The 20134-nt window shown below is 35.1% G+C and overlaps 1 protein-coding gene across 6 annotated transcripts in view; it reads left to right on the plus strand.

The window, feature by feature from the left end:
- npr1a (natriuretic peptide receptor 1a) overlaps positions 1 to 20134 on the plus strand; it is a 238772-nt gene that overhangs the window by 208065 nt on the left and 10573 nt on the right. For 5 of the 6 annotated variants that reach the window (XM_087294615.1, XM_087294617.1, XM_087294616.1 and 2 more), the window contains 5 exons: positions 1825 to 1980; positions 15278 to 15446; positions 15922 to 16068; positions 18362 to 18485; positions 19656 to 19724. In XM_087294615.1, coding sequence (XP_087150741.1) covers positions 1825 to 1980; positions 15278 to 15446; positions 15922 to 16068; positions 18362 to 18485; positions 19656 to 19724 — 665 coding nt within the window. Of the gene's footprint in view, positions 1 to 1824; positions 2187 to 2377; positions 2563 to 15277; positions 15447 to 15921; positions 16069 to 18361; positions 18486 to 19655; positions 19725 to 20134 lie in introns of those variants that run through there. The other variant, XR_015516012.1, reaches the window with a different exon arrangement.

Here is a 20134-nt window from a genome sequence, read left to right on the forward strand (position 1 = left end):
ACCATCAAGTTGTGTAAGTATTTGCACATAATGTTATTAAAATAATGTTTTTGGAACATTCTTGTAATGTTTATAGAAAATTGTAAATTGAATGTTCTAATAGCATTTTAAATAACATTGCTGTCTGTACAGTGAAGTCTGTTAGAGACCAGTGATGACTGAGAAAGATTAGTGATGTCTGTGAAAGACTATTGATGTCTAAAGCTGCGGTCACACCAGAGTTTGAGTTTGCGAAATTCTGTCGTACAGTTCTGCGAAAGGGGCGGGATTAAACAAGATTATTGGGCATTAAAAAAGTGAGCGATTGCTCCATGTTTTTAATTTCTGTCCAGAGAGGTCATGTTTTGATCCTCGGTTCGGCTCATGCAGTCAAGTGATGCGATTTTGCAGGTCAGAGTTCACCAAGCTTGAACTTTGCACCGCAGCACCCTGTGAAACTTAACCCATGACCCTGCGTTTCCGGTCTGACGCATTCTCGTACGTATGAATGGAAGTCTATGGGAGGAAAAGCCCAGTGTGACCGCAGCTTTAGAAAGGCTGGTAATGTCCTGTGAGAGACTAGTGCAGGGGTGGCCAACCCTGTTCCTGGAGAGCCACCTTCCTACTGATTTTAGTTGCTACCCATATCAAACACACCTAAACCAATTAATTAGGACCTGAACACCATGTGATAATTACAGGCAGGTGTGTTTAAATGGTTTGCAACTGAAATCTGCAGGAAGGTGGCTCTCCGGTAACAGGGTTGGCCACCCCTGGACTAGTGGGTTGCCTCCGAAATCGCCTACTACTCAGTAGGTAATCCATTTGAATTTGAATTTAGAACATTATACATCTGCCATTTTGTCATGATAACCACAAAAACAGTTTTTATTGGCTTTTTGTTCATCAAGACAAGGACAAGGTTTGTTTGGGCTCGGGTCGACCATGGCTCGTTATTATATGCAATGGCTAGCTCCACGAGCGAGTGATGATTCTCTGTAAACCAATAGTGTTCAGCTGCACGTCTAGCTACGCCTTTTGGTACCCTTTAGTTCTGCTAGGTACCCTTTGCAAAGGGTAGCCAAAAAGTGGTACTGTACAGTTCACTGTCAAGGTATTTTTTGACATTGGTGACGGCCATAAAAGCATACCGAACCATACCATACCATACCACTCAGTGGAAACAGGCCAATAATCATATTCTCATAATGCTCACTTTACTTAATTTATTACTGCACTTCTAGAATTGTTTTCAGTGCTGTTGTCTCAGTCAAATCCAAAAGCACTCAATCATCTGTGCAAAGGGCGGAGCAACATTTGGACAGTTCCATTTTTGTGGAATGGAGGGGGACTGTACATTTGATTGAAAAACCTACAAAGAATAAAGGGTGCTGTTATCAAATTACATATTCGCCTTACTTTTCCATGCAGGATTTTTCAGTTTTAAAATGTTTTGTCTGGGTGGGTCAACCCTGAGTGGGCTAGTGCCACCCTGGCCCTTAAGTAGCCTTGCTACTGATGGTGTTTGTTAGAGACTAGTAAAGTGCTGTGAGAGACACTGATGTCTTTAGGGGATTGATGTCCTGTGAGAGGCTACTGATGTCTGTAAGAGACTGGTGATGTCTTGTGATAGACTAGTGATGTCCTGATGTCTGTAAGCAACAAGTGATTTTGCTATGATAATCATTTTTTAACTAAATAAAGGTTTTGTTTGATTACCTTGGTTATTTATTTACTCCAGCATGGTATAGACATGACTAAAACTCCATAAAATGTTAAATGATTATGTTATTTAAGAAAAAAGAATGATAAATTCTTTTCTAATTTTGAAGTTTGTGTTTGTAGGTCAGCTGTGGACGGCCCCTGAGCTTCTGCGTGCTGATAATCCACCAGCGTGTGGAACACAGAAGGGTGACGTCTACAGCTTTGGCATCATCCTGCAGGAGCTGGCTCTGCTGAAGGGCGTCTTCTACCTGGAGGGCCCCTGTCTCAGCCCTAAAGGTCAGAGTTCACACACTGTATTCTCGGAGTGTAATTAGCAGCTTTTTTAATCCAGATTTTTCTTTAAAAAATGAAATGTATGTGTGCCAAGAAAATATTTCAGACCTTCCATTCATGTTTATTTCTACAATGATTTTGCAATGTTGATTGTGTTAAAGCAGCTTAACATAGATGAAGTTCTAGTTAATTGAAATTGCTTCAGTCCAGTTTTATCAAAAATAAAATTTGTTTCTCAACCACGTTCCTGGAGGACCACCAACAGTCCATGTTTTGCTTGTCTCCTTTGTCTGCCAAGCCCATTAAAAGTCTTTCAGTCACTGCTAATGAGCTGATGATCTGAATCAGGTGTGTTTAGTTAAGGAGACATGGAAAATGTGCAGAGGTGGTGGTCCTCCAGAAACGTGGTTGAAAAACACTGACCTAGACTACAATTCTGTCACATAACGAACAACAAATTCCATAATGCACTTTTTACACACCAATTTCTGTTTCACTTTGATTACACATGCACACACACACAGCAAGAGGATCATTATGGACTGATTACATTGACTTTAAATACAGCGCACGCACATCTTTGCTGAGTCTTGTTTAACTGTTTTTGTGACATTACGTTGCATTTCCTTTGTCTAGCCTAGCCGCGTTTTGACCCTTTGCCTTGTTCTCTTGTTTTGATTCCTTGCTACCTATACCAACCATTCACCTGTTTGTTGACCACGACTCTGGATTCCCTGCATGCTTCTTTTCGCCCCTATTTTGGTCATTACCTCTTTGACATCTCTTAATAAATCCTGCATTTAGATCCACAACAGTTGTCAGCTGTTGTTATTTGTTAAGTGGCAGAATTGTAGTGCAGGTGAAGGTGTGTGTTTACCAGCGATCCGCAGCCGTTAGATCGTTGGTGATCATAACACAGTTCTTCTCTGGCCCTTCAGTAATAAATGTTTTTTTAAATTTTTATATATATATATATATATATATATATATATATATATATATATATATATATATATATACAGTTAAAGTCAGAATTGTTAGCCTCCCTGAATTATTAGCGCTCCTGTTTATTTTTTTCCCCAATTTCTGTTTATTGGAGGGAAGACTTTTCAGCATAATTCTAAACATAATAGTTTTAAAAATATATTTCTAATAACTGATTTATTTTATCTTTGCCATGATGACAGTAAATAATATTTTACTTGATATTTTTCAAGACACTTCTATACAGCTTAAAGTGACATTTAAAGGCTTAACTAGGTTAAGGTAAACTAGGCAGGTTAGGGTAATTAAGCAAGTTATTCTATAACGATGGTTTGTTCTGTACACTATCGGAAAAAAAAAAAATTTAATTTTTAAAAAATTCAAAACTTTTGTTGCCGAAATAAAACAAATAAGACTTTTTCTTGAAGAAAAAAAATTATCAGACATACTGTAAACACAATACTGGGTTTCCTTGCTCTGTCAAACATCATTTGGAAAATATTTAAAAAAGAAAAAAAAATCAAAAGGGGGCTAATAATTCTGACTTCAACTTCAACTTTATATATTATATATATATAATAATATAATAAATGTTTTTTTTATAATTTCTTTTTACATATATATATATATATATATATATATATATATATATATATATATATATATATATATATATATATCTTCAGCTGCTCCAGAACGCAGCAGCACGAGTGGTCTTCAATGAACCTAAAAGAGCACATGTCACTCCGCTGCTCATCCGTTTGCACTGGCTGCCAGTTGCTGCTCGCATCAAATTCAAAGCTCTGATGTTTGCCTACAAAGCGACTTCTGGCCTTGCTCCTTCTTATCTGCTCTCACTTCTGCAGATCTATATGCCCTTCAGAAACTTGCGTTCTGTGAATGAACGTCGCCTCGTGGTTCCATCCCAAAGAGGGAAGAAATCACTTTCGCGAACACTCGTATTCAATCTGCCCAGTTGGTGGAATGAACTCCCTAACTGCATCAGAACGGCAGAGTCACTCGCTACTTTCAAGAAACGACTAAAAACTCAACTATTTAATCTCCACTTAACTTCCTAATCTGCAATTGCCTTTCTGGATATACCACTAACTGTACTCAAAAAAAAAATTAAAATAATAATTAAAAATTACTAATACTTTCCTTCTTAGACTTTATTAACCTCATTTGTAAGTCGCTTTGGATAAAAGCGTCTGCTAAATGTAAATGTATGTATATATATATATATGTATATATATATATATATATATATATATATATATATATATATATATATATATATATATATATATATATATATATACATATATATTTAATTATTTATTTATGTATTTATTTATTTATATATATATATAAATATATATATATATATCAATACAAAGATGAATAATCTTAAAAATAAAATGAAAATCATATCAATCTGTAAAATCTTATTAATTATTTACTTTTTCCTTTTGTATTTTGTTTACATTATTTTTACTGTTACTTTTATATTTTCAACTAATGTGTAGTCTGTGTTTTTATGTTGCTATATATATATATATATATATATATATATATATATATATATATATATATATATATATATATATATATATATATATATATATATATATATATATATTATGTATTACATTAATCTTTATTTTAGTTTAGGTAATTTTAATACATCAAAGTTATTCCTTTATTATTTGCCAGCTCAATATAACTTGTTTTCATTTAAGTTTTTCTATTTATTTATATATATATATATATATATATATATATATATATATATATATATATATATATATATATATATATATATATATATATATATATATATATATATATATATTTGTATTTGATATTTAGCTTTCCAAAACGTTTTTAATATTCATTTTAGTTTTTAGGTAATTATTATGTGTGTTTGGCATTTGTATAATTTGTTTTAGATTTCTATATTTTTTATTTGTGATAGTTTGTCATGTCATACTACTAACATTTCTCTTTTTTTTTTTTTTTTTTTAAGTTATATATAACAAATTTTTATTTTATTTTATTTTAATTCATCTATTGATTTCAGCCTTTGTTCAATTTCTGTTACCAAAATCAGCTTGCAATCATTTTAGTTTTATTTTAGGTTACAATAGTATCACTGAAACTAACATACAGTACATTTCTAACAACTTTGGATAAGTGTTTTCAACTGTATTTTAAATATTTTGCCTTTCATCATAGACACTCTTACAGTATTTTTCACCCTTTGCCAAATTTTTCTACAAACTATCCCTTTTTACAACAGAAAATTAACAGCACTATTCACTGCTTGATTTCTAGAAAACTATCAAAGAGACGATGATTATATTTCATGATTGCAAGTGAAGTTTTTTTTTTGTGAAATATAAATAAATTGCAGTATTACACTCTGATGAGAATGATTAACTCATTATGCAGGGGAGTGTACTTCCTCATTTGTTATTTTGATGTGAATTAAAACATCATTAAATAAAATGTGTTTATGTAGCGATTTAAACAGCTAATTATACAGAGATTGCGAAATTTGAATAGTTTGGTTTGCCAAAGCATTAGTAACAGTGCCCTAAACATGAGAATGATTTATTCAAAATAAACATTTGTCTTTAATTTACTCACCCTCAGGCCATTCAAAAAATAGAAAATCTCAGTGAAGTATAAAGGAAGATTATCAGCTGAAACCGTGGTCCTTTGTGGTTTTTAAATTTGCATCGGACACCAGCTCTGTCCAACAATATATACAGACAAAACAATAGTAATATCTGTGGTAAAGGCAGTAAAATAGCCTCACATATGCACAAATTCTTTACAAGCATATTTAGCATGATTATTTTGGATGTTGTCAAATTTCAACTCAAAATATACATCATAGCAGCTTGCTTGTTTGGTTTTTTAAAAAAATGGCAAAATTAAAGTAGATAGATCAAGTGAACCAAAAGAACAGAAGTACGAGTGTTTACACCTGCTGTTGAGAATTGCAATTTGGTTGATTGAATAACAAGTGCACAAGGGAGATACAATGCTGTTTATACCTGACGTGTGTATATTAGTGGTGAGCAGTTATCTGCGTATCTGCGTGAGACTCTTATCGCGCAATAAAAAGAAATATCGCCGTTAATCTATTCTCAAAGTTGGGTTGAGAGCTGGGTCTGTTCTACGCAAGCTATGATGACTTTCACCTTGATATTTTAGCGCGGATGTATACCTGACTGGTGAATCAAGTCAGCAAGAAGCCTGACTTTAAGTGAAGTTTATTCATAAACTAATCTCGAGAGGATCACATGCTTATGATTTATCACGGCCGGTCCCGTGTTTGCTAATCACTATCTTGTATGATAAAAAATATGATAAAAAATATCCACAGTTTTCAGTTCATTTTATCTTCGTTTGGAAGAAACCCCCCTCCTCCCCTATTCTCCTCCTTTACCTCTGATTGGGTGGCACGGCGGCCCAGTGGTTAGCACTGTGAGCCCCACACCAAGAACACTGCCGGCCCTGGTCCCATAGGGCCGATAGGTGTTTCTGTGAGGAGTTTGTATGTTGTCCCCGTGTCCGTGTGGGTTTTCCCTGGGTTTTCCGGTTTCCTCCCACCATCCAAAGACATTCAACACGTATAACAATCAAGCATTTGTCTAGCCCCTCTGTTCCCTTAGCTACCGCAGTCGGGGAGTTCTGAGATCCACCGAGCTCAGGCTCCCCTCTCGCTCTGCCAACGGGAGGAAGCCCCGGGTTCGAGGATCCCTTGAGCTCGGGGCTCTCTCCCGGGACAGCATGCTAAACAAGCTTTTATAAATCATCAGGTAAGTGTGAACTCTTGAACTGCAGTTCGGCAGTTTCACTTTTATGCACCCATGACAAACTAGGGTATTAGATGCAAATAAGGAGTAATGACTGGTGAGAGTGTTATGGAATTTAGTCGCACACGCCAAATGGAAAGAAAAAAACTTCCGCATTTCTCGATGTGTGTGTGTGTGTGTTTGTGTAAGCGGTCCTTTACTGACAGCCATGTGTGTGGATCTAGTCGGAAAATATGGCAAAAAGTCTTACATGATGGTAATAGTTTGATTGCATGTTTACTTCAATAATGCCACTAATATCTGCAAACTCGGCAAGTCTTAATTCCATTTCTGTTTAGTTCAGTTATGACTTTAGTCGGATTAATGTTATCAAAAATCGCTGTTTGGAGCTTATGTAGGCCTACAGTTCAAAATTCATGTTTAACTGAATTAACAGTTAGTAAACACAAGTACATCTTTTTAAACATCATTTATTTTCATTACTAATTATTATAGTAGAACAGTTTCTCAAGCAGTCTTTGCTGCATTTTGGAAACAGGAGATGAGTCCCTGGTCTAATGCGGCACCTGGCTTGAAACCTGTTCTCAAAGACTTATTATTTGGGTAGCACACATATCAGAATGCCTTCGGCAGAATTCAAAGGAACCATTTTAATCTTGATGAATCTAGATTAATTTCAAGATTAATCTAGATTTTAAAAATATATCTATGCCCACCTATTATATATATATATATATATATATATATATATATATATATATATATATATATATATATATATATATATAATGGGGCATATATAATAGGTGGGTATTGATACATTTTTTTAATCTAGATTCTTTGGAACATGCCCCACTGCTACCTTATTTTCCCTTTCACATTAGAGTTTGCAGTGTTTCAATTTAGATGTTTTTATCAAATGAATGCAAATTGCGGATAACATTCTAAATACACTGTAAAACCCAATAAGTCAAGGTAACTCAACCATTTTAGGAAACCAATTGCAACAAACCATTTAGTTCAAAAACTAATCTTACTGAGAACTGTGAACTTACTCCATTTGAGTAAACAAAGCATTTTGAGTGCACCTGATAAATGAACTCAAACTAACTGAGTACTGTAAAAGAGTTTAAAACGCTTTTCAAATGAGTAGAATTAACTTTCAGTCAATTTGGAGTTTACTACACTCATTTCATTTGATATAGTTGACTGTTGGGTTTTACAGTGTACACATATTTTGATTGTTTTAAATAGTGGTTGTTAAATTCATTAAAAGAATGACTGTTGTAAATAATGGTTTACACTACACAGCGTTGTTGATTTACAAAAAAAAAAACAAGCATAATCCTGTTGCTAAACTATACTTTTTAGTTTTTTTTTTTTGGAAAAAAAACATATAAGTGACAATCTGAAATATTTTGTGGCATACTTCAAAAAATAAAGATGATTTAGGCTGATGGTTGCCGATGAGCTAAATCTCCAAAACTTTGCAAACAATAAAATAGACACTATCCTTATAAATAAACGACATAAACAACTACATTCTTTACTAAAAAAGTATAATATGTTGTCCAACCGCTGCAATATTTTTCCAACTGTAGTGAGTTTATTATTTTTATTGGCACTCTTTAAGGGCAGAGTAATACACAAGGGTGAATTGCTTTACTTGTATTTTCTTTTCTTTCTAAGTCAAGACCATCTCTTTACAATTCATTAAAGGGACTGAGGAAAAACTGTAATATCAATAGAAAACAAGATAGTTTAAGAAAAGATATTGATTAATATTTACCTCAGAGGCTTTCAGTTTAAACACACACTCCATTAATATATCAAATAAAGATATTGTTTATAAGTTATGTTGCATATAAATGTTTTAAAGTAATATTTGCTCATGCAAAGTGGCCTGGTCACTTTCAGCTGGGACCCAGTAACTGTCACCATTCTGTCTGTTTTGGGATGGACTTCTATATTCAGCTGTGTTCTGTGTCTTATTTACATTTTACGGGTGTCAGTATTGCTTATGTAGATACGTGGATCCAAATTCACACTCACACAAACTTTGTTCAGTCAACCGTACTCATAAACAAATCAGCACACACATACCAGCGGCTGCATTATAGAGAGACAACAAAACATGAGCGGCAGATCTGGAGCAGTGCCTGACCAACCATGAGAACAAACAGAGTCAAAGATAGCAATAAGAGAATACCGGATATATACCAGATGGATGGATGGATGGATGGTTGCATGGATGGACAGACGGATGGATGGATGGTGTTTGATGCTATTTTTGGTGCAGTGTTTAGTGACATCTATGCACTGATAGGCTCAGGGACGAAGATGCTGGAGCTCATCTTTGCCATATTCACGAGTGCAGTGAGATGTGGAGTGAGACAGGAAGGTCATGAGAGCGTTGTGTCATCATCACTCCCCTTGATTGCTGTGAAGACATTTGTTAAATCCAAGGTCTTCTCTGCGAATGACACTTTCGTCGCTTTTTCTCACATATTTCCTTTCTCTGTCTCTCTTTTTTCCCTCCAGCACTTATTCCAGTCGCTCGACTGTTTTCTTTTAGATTTTGATTTGCTAACTCTGTATGTTCATCTGTGTATGTTATTCCCAGAGAGTTATTATAAGGCTCTGTCTGGAGATGCATTGTTTTGACAGTCATTTTTGCAATTCTAGAAAACAATAACAAATTGAGAATACAATTTTTAAAGTAAGTAAACTTGTTACTTAGATACTTTTAAGGAAATTAGTGTGAAAGTTTAGGTCATTTATTCTTTTTTATTTTAAAGTTAAGAAAGGCTGAAGATTGTAATAAATTAATATATCAGGTTTTTCCATGTTTCAACCAAATACAGATTAAAAAACCCTTTCAAATTACAAAATATAAACAAAAAGACATAAGGTGCATCCCAAATTGCATAATTATGCACTATTCTACGCCGTTTTGTAGTATAAATAATGCATTCATTGTGAAATATTATTTTTATCTAAAAAGAATAAGCGCACTTTAAATAACTGGATGATGCACATATTCAACCATTAAAGCAATCGTGAAAGCAAAATTCCCCTATTTGAAAGATTATGATGCCTCCTGATGGTGATTGCAGTTGTACTCATCACTATTTGGCAGTTTGCTCATTTATTTTACTAACTTATCAACCGTTAAATGTTGCAAAAAATTTTTAATTTCATTCATTTATTTTCCTTTGGCTTAGTCCCTTTATTCATCAGGGGTTGCCACAGCGGAATGAACCTACAACGTTTCCAGCATATGTTTACAGTACTTGGAAACATCCATACACACTCATTCACACACATATACTAGCGCTAATTTAGTTTGTTCAATTCACCTATACTGCATGTCTTTGGACTGTGCGAGAAACCTGAACACTCAGAGGAAAACATGCAAACTCCACACAGAAATGCCAACTGAACCAGTGGCCTTCTTGCTGTGAGGCAACAGTGTTAACCACTGAGCCATTGTGTCGCCATGGTTAGAATGTACTTTTAGAAAAATAAATTGCTTGAATGGAGCTTTAGGGCTCTATTTGAGACTGCACTAAACTCTATTATTATTATTATCTTTAAAATTAGTATTGTTAAAGAGTTTAGTTGAGTAAATAAGTTCATAGTGTATAATGTGCCATTTAGTACACAAGAACCGGTGGTGGCGGGGGGGCCCTCCGCAGTAACCAACTCCCCCCTCCCCCATCTTTAGTTTGTGCGATCAAAACTCACCTTATCCTTAACACAAGTCACTCACCTTCATTTTCATTATGGAATCCACTATTTATGAATTTGCAGCATTTTGAGCGTGAGAATTTGTATGCGTTTGTGTTGTCAAACTAATGATCATTCATTCATTCATTTTCTTTTTCAGCTTAGTCCCCTTATTAAATGAATCGCCAACTTATCCAGCATGTTTTAGGCAATGGATTCCCTTCCAGCTGCAACCTATTACTGGGAAACATCCATACACACTCATTCACACACATACAGGGCCGGAGTGGGACTCCTTTTCAGCCCTGGAGTTTCAAGCCTCAGACCGGCCCACCTCAGTTCACGACTGACTATATTAAAATAAGGTCATTTCCAATTCAGTTTCTAATTACACTATCACGTCTTTTTTTTTTTTTTTTGAGAAAACAGCTGCTTTAGAACTTCAAATGTTCGACAACCCAAACAGTATTATATGTCTCAACAATAAAAATGAAAATAACAATTTACTCAGGCGAGGATCAAACCCGGGTCGGCGACGTTGTAATTTAACGTGCTAACCACTGGGCCACAACGGTTGTATAATGAGAAGTGACTTATAACATTATGAACCTGCAGGCTGGTTATATATGAAAAGAGCAGAGAGCTGTATTAAATTAATGAATAAGAAGACTGTGGTCAAGTAAATAAATAAATTAATTTAAAAAGTGTGACTGCTTAGAGCAACAGATTCTGGAGCTAGGGACACCGGCCCTCGCGGCCAAAAAACGGACCGGCCCACCGGGAATTCTCCCGGTCCTCCCGATTAGCCAATCCGGGCCTGCACACATACACTATACAGACTTATCTTACCTAATTTACCTTGCAAACATGCCTTTAGAACATGCAAACTCCACACAGAAACGCCAACTGACCCAGCTGGGGCTCGAACCAGTGACCTTATTGCTGTGAGGCGATTGTGCTACCCACTGCGCCACCGTGCTGCCACTGTTGAGCATGTTTTTTCAATTTGTTTGTGTTTTTCTGATTTCTGTTTGGAATTTTCTTAACTTTTTTAGTCTGAGCTCTCTCAGCCACTGTAGTAGCCAGATGCGTTTTGGTGTTAACGAAATGCACATTCAGCCAAACTGCACTTGAAGTAAGCTTTGAGCATTGAATCAGTCGCTACATTTCTACTTGCTTTAATATGCATCTGTCAGGCCCAGTTAGTGTAACACTGCAAACCCGCTCCTGCTGAAACTTAAACATTTCAGTCTGGACTAAACCAAGCCAGAAAAAAAGCGTTTTTGTTTTTTTGTTATTATATTTGATACATCAGGCTTTTAATTGCCCATGTGATACAGAGTACAGGACAAAAAAGCCAGCTGGGTTTTATTTAGTGGCTCAAATGGAGCAAAAATAGCAATTTACTGCACTTGTTATTTATTTGGCCACATATGCAAATAAGTCAATTACATAGTCACAATAGTATAACAGGCCACCTACGTAGAATACTTTTAAAAATGATTTGTTGCTCTTAATGTCTTAGTAATCTGCATTTAGTCAAATTAATTAAAACGTATTTAAATGTGGGCAAAACAAAATGTAATGCAGCAAGCCTACAATTCTAATTAATTAAAGAGCCCCTATTTTGCATTATAAACGGTGATAGTTTTTATTTTATTTATTTATTTATTTCTCCAGCAAGGTTGATATGCTTGGAAGGTCAAAAAACACTTTAATTGTCTTATAGTATGCATTTATTTGTACCTAATTATGCCAACGACTCCCATATGATTTGTCCAGCAATTAATTTGTTCCCAAACCCCTCCTTTGGTAAAGCTAATCTGCTGTGATTAGTCCGATGACCCAGTCTGTTGTGATTGGTTAACTGGGTTAGCATGAGACAGAGAGAAATGCTCGCCTTGGCTATGTAGTAGCAAAGAGTGTGTGTGAGCCCAATGCAGGAATGCAATAAAGTAATGCAGTTATTCACCAGCATATCATTCTACTCTTAACCCTAACCCCAAGTAATAACAATGACACACATTTAGTATTAATTCAGATAGTGCCAAAAGTTGAACTATTTAAAAAAATAGCCATGTACGTGTGTAGGAACAGCTGATGGTGGACATAGTAAAGACAAATGGCAAAGGATCGCGAGCTAACAAACAAATTTAAATTGGTAAAGGAAGAAGCTTGCAACACATTTTCAATGTAATTTTGAATGCAATATGTGAATAGCCCAATACAGATGTAACCTGAGAGATACAGTACCGTTATAGTTCTGTTACAGATAAGTGTTTACAAGCTATGTGGGGCGATAACACTTTACAACACACAATTAAATGCATATTTTGCAAACTACAGAAAACAAGGCAACAATTTTAATTTCACTTACATGTTATGATCCAGAGGACTCCAACAGTTACTGATAAAGTCCTTGTCAAAGTCTGACAAAGTCCCATACATAATAGTCTCTGCTGCTCCTTCCTTTAATAGCAAACGGCAGGCGAATCCCACATTGCAGTGTAGGTTATTGTGTCAAAAATCAAAGAAATGACAGGAACAAACACAGCATTAGGTTGGCTATACTGTGGTATTGTTGTGAAAATTACCCACAGCCGAATTTCTATTTGTCAGTGATTATCATCTTCACATCATGATCAGTCCTGTGGTCCCCCGTGCTCTGCTAGTGTCTAAAAGGAATGGCATTTTACAAGATCTGGCACCACACATTTGGTAATGTACCGTATTGATGTTGACGCATTCAGGAAAAAAAATCCGAACCCAACACGATTAATTTATTCGACTCTTAAGTCGAAGATTTCGTTAAAGAATCAATTTTTTAATCTGGTTTTAAACACGGTGCATTTTCAGATTCAAACCTCAACTGAATGTTTTTATTTGCTTAGAGTTGTGTTACGCACTGTATGGAAGGTCATTTTTAAAAACCCATAATAGGGGCTCTTTAAAGAGTATTTGATTAAAATAATTTGTCATAATTTTTCTGATTACATTTTTGTTTGTTAATTTGCTTTCAAAATTCCTTCCTGTGTCCACTGATACAGCAGCTTTTAAAGGGTTGAGATGTAAACACCTAAAGGGCACCTATGATGCGAAATCAAAATCATCTTTTGGACAGAACTGTGTGTAGATACAGTATAGTTTGTCCACATTCATATTGGATTGATATAAACATAACAAGTCACTTTTTCCCCCACCCACCGAATTGCTTGACAGACCTTTATTATTATTTATTGATGAATTTATTGATAGTTTTTAAACAGGAAAAGATTAAAAGATAATCAAACCTGACTCAACATGAATGCTGTTTTTTCAGCAGGTTCTTGCTCTGCGGAACATAAAAACATACAGACACCCTTAACATATCCATCAACATGAGAACAGTACAAACAATCACCAAACATACAAAATGAAGATAGACAGGCTACTATCATAGTGGCTACAGCAATAGTTGACCATTTAAATGACGACTTTTTTCAAAGTCCCAGTGTTAGTATTGTTTTTAGATGTTGTGGGATCTTATTCCAGGCTTTTGTGAATATATAAAAGAAAGTTCTCTGTACATAACAGTTTTTTTAAGCCGTCCAAACATCCATTTGTTGCAGATCTGGTGAAACGATCTGTCCTTGTATTAAGTTTTGGTGTCAAAGCACAAAGGGCTGCTGAGGTAGCACTATTTAAAATTTGATTGTACAGTTTAACCCCTGTGTTCATAATGTAATTTTGAAATGATAAAGCATTGGAGAGTGATAGAGCAAATCAGTAATGTGTCCATCCAGAAAGTCTCTTGTTGATCTTATAGGCCTGATTGTACAGTCTAGCTATTGGCTCCAAGATATCATTTGTTATGAGTGACCAAACAAGCAACAGACAAGATTTAGGCATGAAGATCGTTTTCAGACACAGAAAAAGACAAACTTGTCCTAATTTTTGCATAAACAAACAGCTTTTGTTTCAGCTTTTTGTTGACATTTTGAACATGCTCACAATAAGTAAGGTGAGAGTCCAGACTGATTCCCAAATATTAATGTGTCTCTGTAGTAATGTATATAAACATGTCCACAGAGCAGGAGAAACCGCTGTGTTACTCATAGATGCCCGGTATCACCACTGCCGCATAGTGTCAGTACAGCTGTTTACGAGGAGAAAAAAACAGTGCCAGGGAGTGGGTGTGTGTGTGTGTGTACTACGAACCTTGTAATGGCATTTGTGTGTGGCTGAGAAAAGCTTGAATAAGCTCTGCCACAAATACCTAAAATTAACTTCTTCTGCTTCATCCATGTCTGCCTCTGTCACTGACTGCTGTTTATCTGACATACCGCATGAGAAGCAGACATGCATGTGGAAATGGTAGGCGGGGTGAACCAGCTCATTTGCATTTAAAGACACAGGCTAAAAAAACAGCTTCATTTTGCTCTGAGACCAAAATAGGCACAATCTAATGTGAATTTTGAGCTGAAATTTTACAGACACATTCTGGAGACACTGAAGTCGTATCTTTACGTCTTGTAAAACGTTTTTTTTTTTTTTAAGTTTCCTGCTTGCTTCTCTCCATGATTTGCAAATTTTACCATATTGTTTTCAGTGTATATTTTCACTGCTAAAAACACAAGAACTGTTACAAATATAGACACAGTTCTTTAGAAAAGAATGAGAAAGAAAAGTCTTTTTAGGCCACAAAAATCGATAAAAATATCCCGTGAAATCCTGGAGGGACTGTTTGTTACATGTTTTGACTAGGTTCTGTGTTTTAGAGATCATCGAACGTGTGGTGGAGGGCCGCTGGCCATACCTGCGTCCCCTACTGTGTCCTCAGAGTCACAGTGAGGAGATGGGACAGTTGATGCTGCGCTGCTGGTCAGAGGACGTCAACGAGAGGCCAGACTTCAGCCAGATTAAAGTACTGCTCCGCAAGAACAACTGGTACATGACACACACACACATTCAAGTGATCATCATTTCACACACAGGAATTTAATTGACTTAACAAATTATATGAACGTCAACATTTTTGGTTGAATTTAAAGGTTCATTTGTAGATCATGTAAAATGCTAGTTTACCTCAGACTTGCAAAGATACTTGGCACTATTTAGCTGTGTAAGTTATACAGTTTTAAAAATGCTCTTATAAAATGTCATTTATTGATATAAAAATAAAATAATACAATACAAATAATAAATAATAGTTTACTTTAATATAATAATAGTTTTGTATAATAACTTTTAATTATGTAGAAAAAAAAATTATTTATTTAATTAATTGATTATTTTATTATATTTTTTGGGGTGGAGACATATGCTGACCTGCTTATGGAAACCTGCATGCTCAGCCCTCTCACATGTCAGACACAGATTCACACTTCATTTCCCTGCCTCTCCTTCTATGTTTTGCCCTCAGTGGATACGGCTCTAATATTCTGGATAACCTCCTGTCCCGTATGGAGCAATATGCCAATAACCTGGAGGAGCTGGTGGAGGAGAGGACACAGGCGTACCATGAGGAGAAACGAAAAGCTGAAGCTCTGCTCTATCAGATTCTCCCACAGTGAGTCCCACACACATCATGCATGAATGTCCTTTGGGATAATTTATGTGTGCGCGCGTGCATACTGTCTCTCTGTCTAAAGTATGCAAATTTACAAACCACTTTTATTTTTAAAACCATTTATTTATGCATGTGTTTCTTGTTTTCTATTTGTTTGTTTGTGTTTAAATATTTCAATAAGTGTTATTTCAAAAATTGTTCATAAGCATAGCATATGGACAAAGTATTCGTAACGTCACCCATTGGTTTCTAAAGTGCAAATAAAGCTACAAGTGGGCGTGGCCAACCGTTTCCTTTTTTATTTGCATATCATTGTGCCAAACGAGGGTTACCATCAAAGGGTAAAGAAGCACGGAGAAACGCTATTTGGGAGAAACGCTTAATACTTCATTACCTGCGACTCGTTTGTGTTTTGACCACATGTGCTTGGTTGTGCACTATATCAACAAAGTGTTTAGTCTTTTAAAAGCACAGTTGTAACACATTGAGCCACTAAACATTGTTCTTATGATGTTTTTATACAGGAAGAAAGGCCAAATTACTTCTAAATACTTCAAATATAGTCTGTGTTAGTAAATGCAAGGCTATTGATGAAATCCAGACAAAACAATGTATGGCAACGTTTCAGATGACTATTCTAGACCCTACAGCTAATCAATCTGTCAGATTCTGGAGTGCATTCAAGTTCTAAAGAAATTGTAAATGATAAATGATCTTAAATAAAACAAATACATTTATAGAGATGTTATAGAATAATATAATTTTACTCACCTGGGAAATGGAGGTCACTTGAATGGTTTGTGAACACAATTAAGTGCACAGCATGCCATGTTATTTGAAAATTGTAGGAAATAATTCCAAAAAGGCAATTGACTGTGTAAAGCCACATAAAACAAAACAAAAATGCTATGTAGATGTTTATTCAGCGGCTAATCAGTAAGAATACGCTGAAGTGACGTGAGGGCAACCAGCGAGACCTAGCTGTCATTCAAGTAATTATGCAGATTAATATAACTTAACATAAACGAAATGGCTGAGTTATAAAAAAAAATGCACCCCCTCACAGTTGTCATGATGGTAATAATTTAAACACCTTTTTGTTTGCTGTAAAGTTGGCCATTTTAACATTGAGTTCAATAGAAATGTGCTCTATTATGGAGCCAGGACAATGGAATTTCAATCAATTGCAGTTTCAACAATAGTATTAGCTTCATGAGGGAGAGCGGTATGTTGCCACTTTGTTGGAAGCCCCAAAATATATTGCATAATGAAATGAATGCCCAACAGAAAACTCACAATAACATTTTTAGTTAGCTAATTATTATTTTAAACTACTTTTTTGTTGTCAAAATTTAAAAATTACAGTAGAACAAATGTATTTATTTCCTGCATGTTCTTTGTGGTGATTGTAAATTATATCAGTAATGATAAGATATCAAATCATGAAGCAGGTTCTTTTTTCCTGATTTTGAGGACATGCTGCAGATTTTTATTTTCAATAAAACAAGACGATCTGTCAAATTGGTACAAATGCTCTGAATTTAATTGTAATAAAATTTAAGCAACATTGACATCCATATACCATATCATGGTAGAGCCTTGTCACCAGTAAGATCTTCATAATCATTGTTAAAATCACTCAGATAGAACCTCATTACCATGTTGAAATATTTAAAAACACCAGACTGAATACATCAATTACCGACAAATGCTATAGCCTAATAACAGCAATTACTGCATGCAAACAGGCAGTACTATTTAGTGAAGCATCGTCAAATCAGTTATTTATTCATCACCTGCTATTGCTTTTTCAAAGAACAATTTTTATAAGACTCAAGCAGCTCTTCTTTCAGATCTCAAACTTTTTGTCACCTCAAAATGGTTGAATCATGTTGATTCAGGATTTATTACTTTATTTTCTTATTTTGTTACTTCAATTATCACTCTTCCCCTCTTTGCTTGCAGACTTTGCTCTATTCTCAGTCAGTTTGTTTTTAAAGCTGTTGATTTTGCATGCTGACTTGTTTCCATGTTCAATATTTCTCACTTAGTGTGACAACTTCAATTTTATGGTAATCTCTGCCAAATCTGTCTCAACAGGTCTAAAGTATAAACACTTATTATAGGCTTCTTGTACTGATTCAGGGTTGTTATTTTGAACAGGATGTTTTACATAGTTCATAGAACTTGATGTGCATTTATTTTCTTCAGCTGAAGATGTGTTTTCACAGGTGTGTATGTGACTGTGTGCGTGCCTGCGTCTGTGTGTGTGTGTGTGTGTGTTTCGTTTCAGCTCAGTGGCCGAGCAGCTGAAGCGAGGAGAGATGGTTCAGGCTGAAGCCTTTGACTCTGTCACCATCTACTTCAGTGACATTGTGGGCTTCACAGCGTTATCCGCTGAAAGCACGCCTATGGAGGTCAGAAAGCCCAGAGCATTCAAACACTCCTCAAGGAGACAAACAGAATGAAATAAGGCAGATGTACACGGTGCCAATTCTAATGCTTGGAAGATCATATGTCATGAGGACAAAGTGATATACGGCACAATTTTATGACCTGGAGAATTTTGAAGCAACCGTGTGAAATTCTGCACCAATAACATTGACAGAGGAAGACATTACTTTTAAAGCAAATCTCTCTCTTTTTCTCTTCCATTACAACTATTGATATGATATAAAAATCCTTCCTATACATACACTGTTAACAATTTTCTGTAGAATCTACAGAAACTTACTTGCGCAGTTCATTATTAACTTACTCTAAATAAATTACAGCAAAACTACTGTATTTTCAATTACAACACTATTGATCTTGCTGGATGTATTTTCTGTATTGTAAATCTTTACTTTAAAATCTACAGACATTTTCACATTAAAACTTTAAAATACGGCGACCAGTACTTGATTTGCAGCTGGATAAGCATCTGCTGTGTAAAACATATAGAAAAGTTGGTGGTTCATTCCTCTGTAGCGACCCCTAATTAATAAAGGGACTAACCTAAAAGAAAATAAATTTATGAATAAACTTTAAAATATTGTTAAATACCACATATCTGTGCTACAGTAAAACAGAGTTCATATTACAGTTAAATACTGTGTAATTTACAAAAATCGTTAACAGTGTATATAGCACAAGAATGTCTAGTCATTTCATGTGTTTCAGTTATAAAGCCTAGTCCACTGAAAACTATCTCTGATAACTCTGCGTTCACTATTATCCTTCTCATGACTACTTATCCTCCCTATTGGTCAACTTCAGATAAATTGATATTGGATCATTCAACCGCATATACCCCACAAATTCAAGCTAACAACTCCCGAACGTTATTTGTAAATGTTTAAAAAGGATCATAAGCTCTAAGAAATAAAAAGTTCCTCTCACTCAATATGAGCTGAGCCATATGAGTGTCAAATATTTCCACACAACTTCTCCTGATAGAAATAAAAACGCATCCAAGTTAATACAACAGCAAAAGGATTGTACCGTGTGTGCCCACCTTTACAAGCTAATTTATCATTTACTGGAACAGTCACAAGTGCATTACTGAGTTCAAATAGATGACTCTTGTGTTAAATTATCTGTCACAGGTGGTGACGCTGCTGAATGATCTCTACACTTGCTTTGATGCAATCATTGACAATTTCGACGTATACAAGGTAGGTTGTTTAAAAATACTTGTTAAAAAATATATATTTAAATATATAGTGCATCCGGAAAGTATTCATAGCACGTTTTCCACATTTTTTATTTTTTTTGTTACAGCTTTATTTTAAAATAAATAAAATTCATTTATTTTCTCAAAATTCTTCACACAATACCCCATAATGACAATGTAAAAAAAAGATTTTTTGAAATTGTTGCAAATTTATTAAAAATAAAAAAGCTGAGAAATCACATGTACATAAGTATTTAAGGCCTTTGCCATGAAGCTCTAAATTGTGTTCAGCTACATTCTGTTTCCACTGATCATTCTTGACTTGTTTCAGCAGCTTAATTGCAGTTCACCTGTGGTCAATTCAGTTGATTGGACATGATTTGAGAAGGCATACACTTGTCTATATAAGGT

This window comes from Danio rerio, chromosome 19, assembly GCF_052040795.2.
Source record: "Danio rerio strain M-AB ecotype USA chromosome 19, GRCz13ab, whole genome shotgun sequence".
NCBI lineage: Eukaryota > Metazoa > Chordata > Actinopteri > Cypriniformes > Danionidae > Danio > Danio rerio.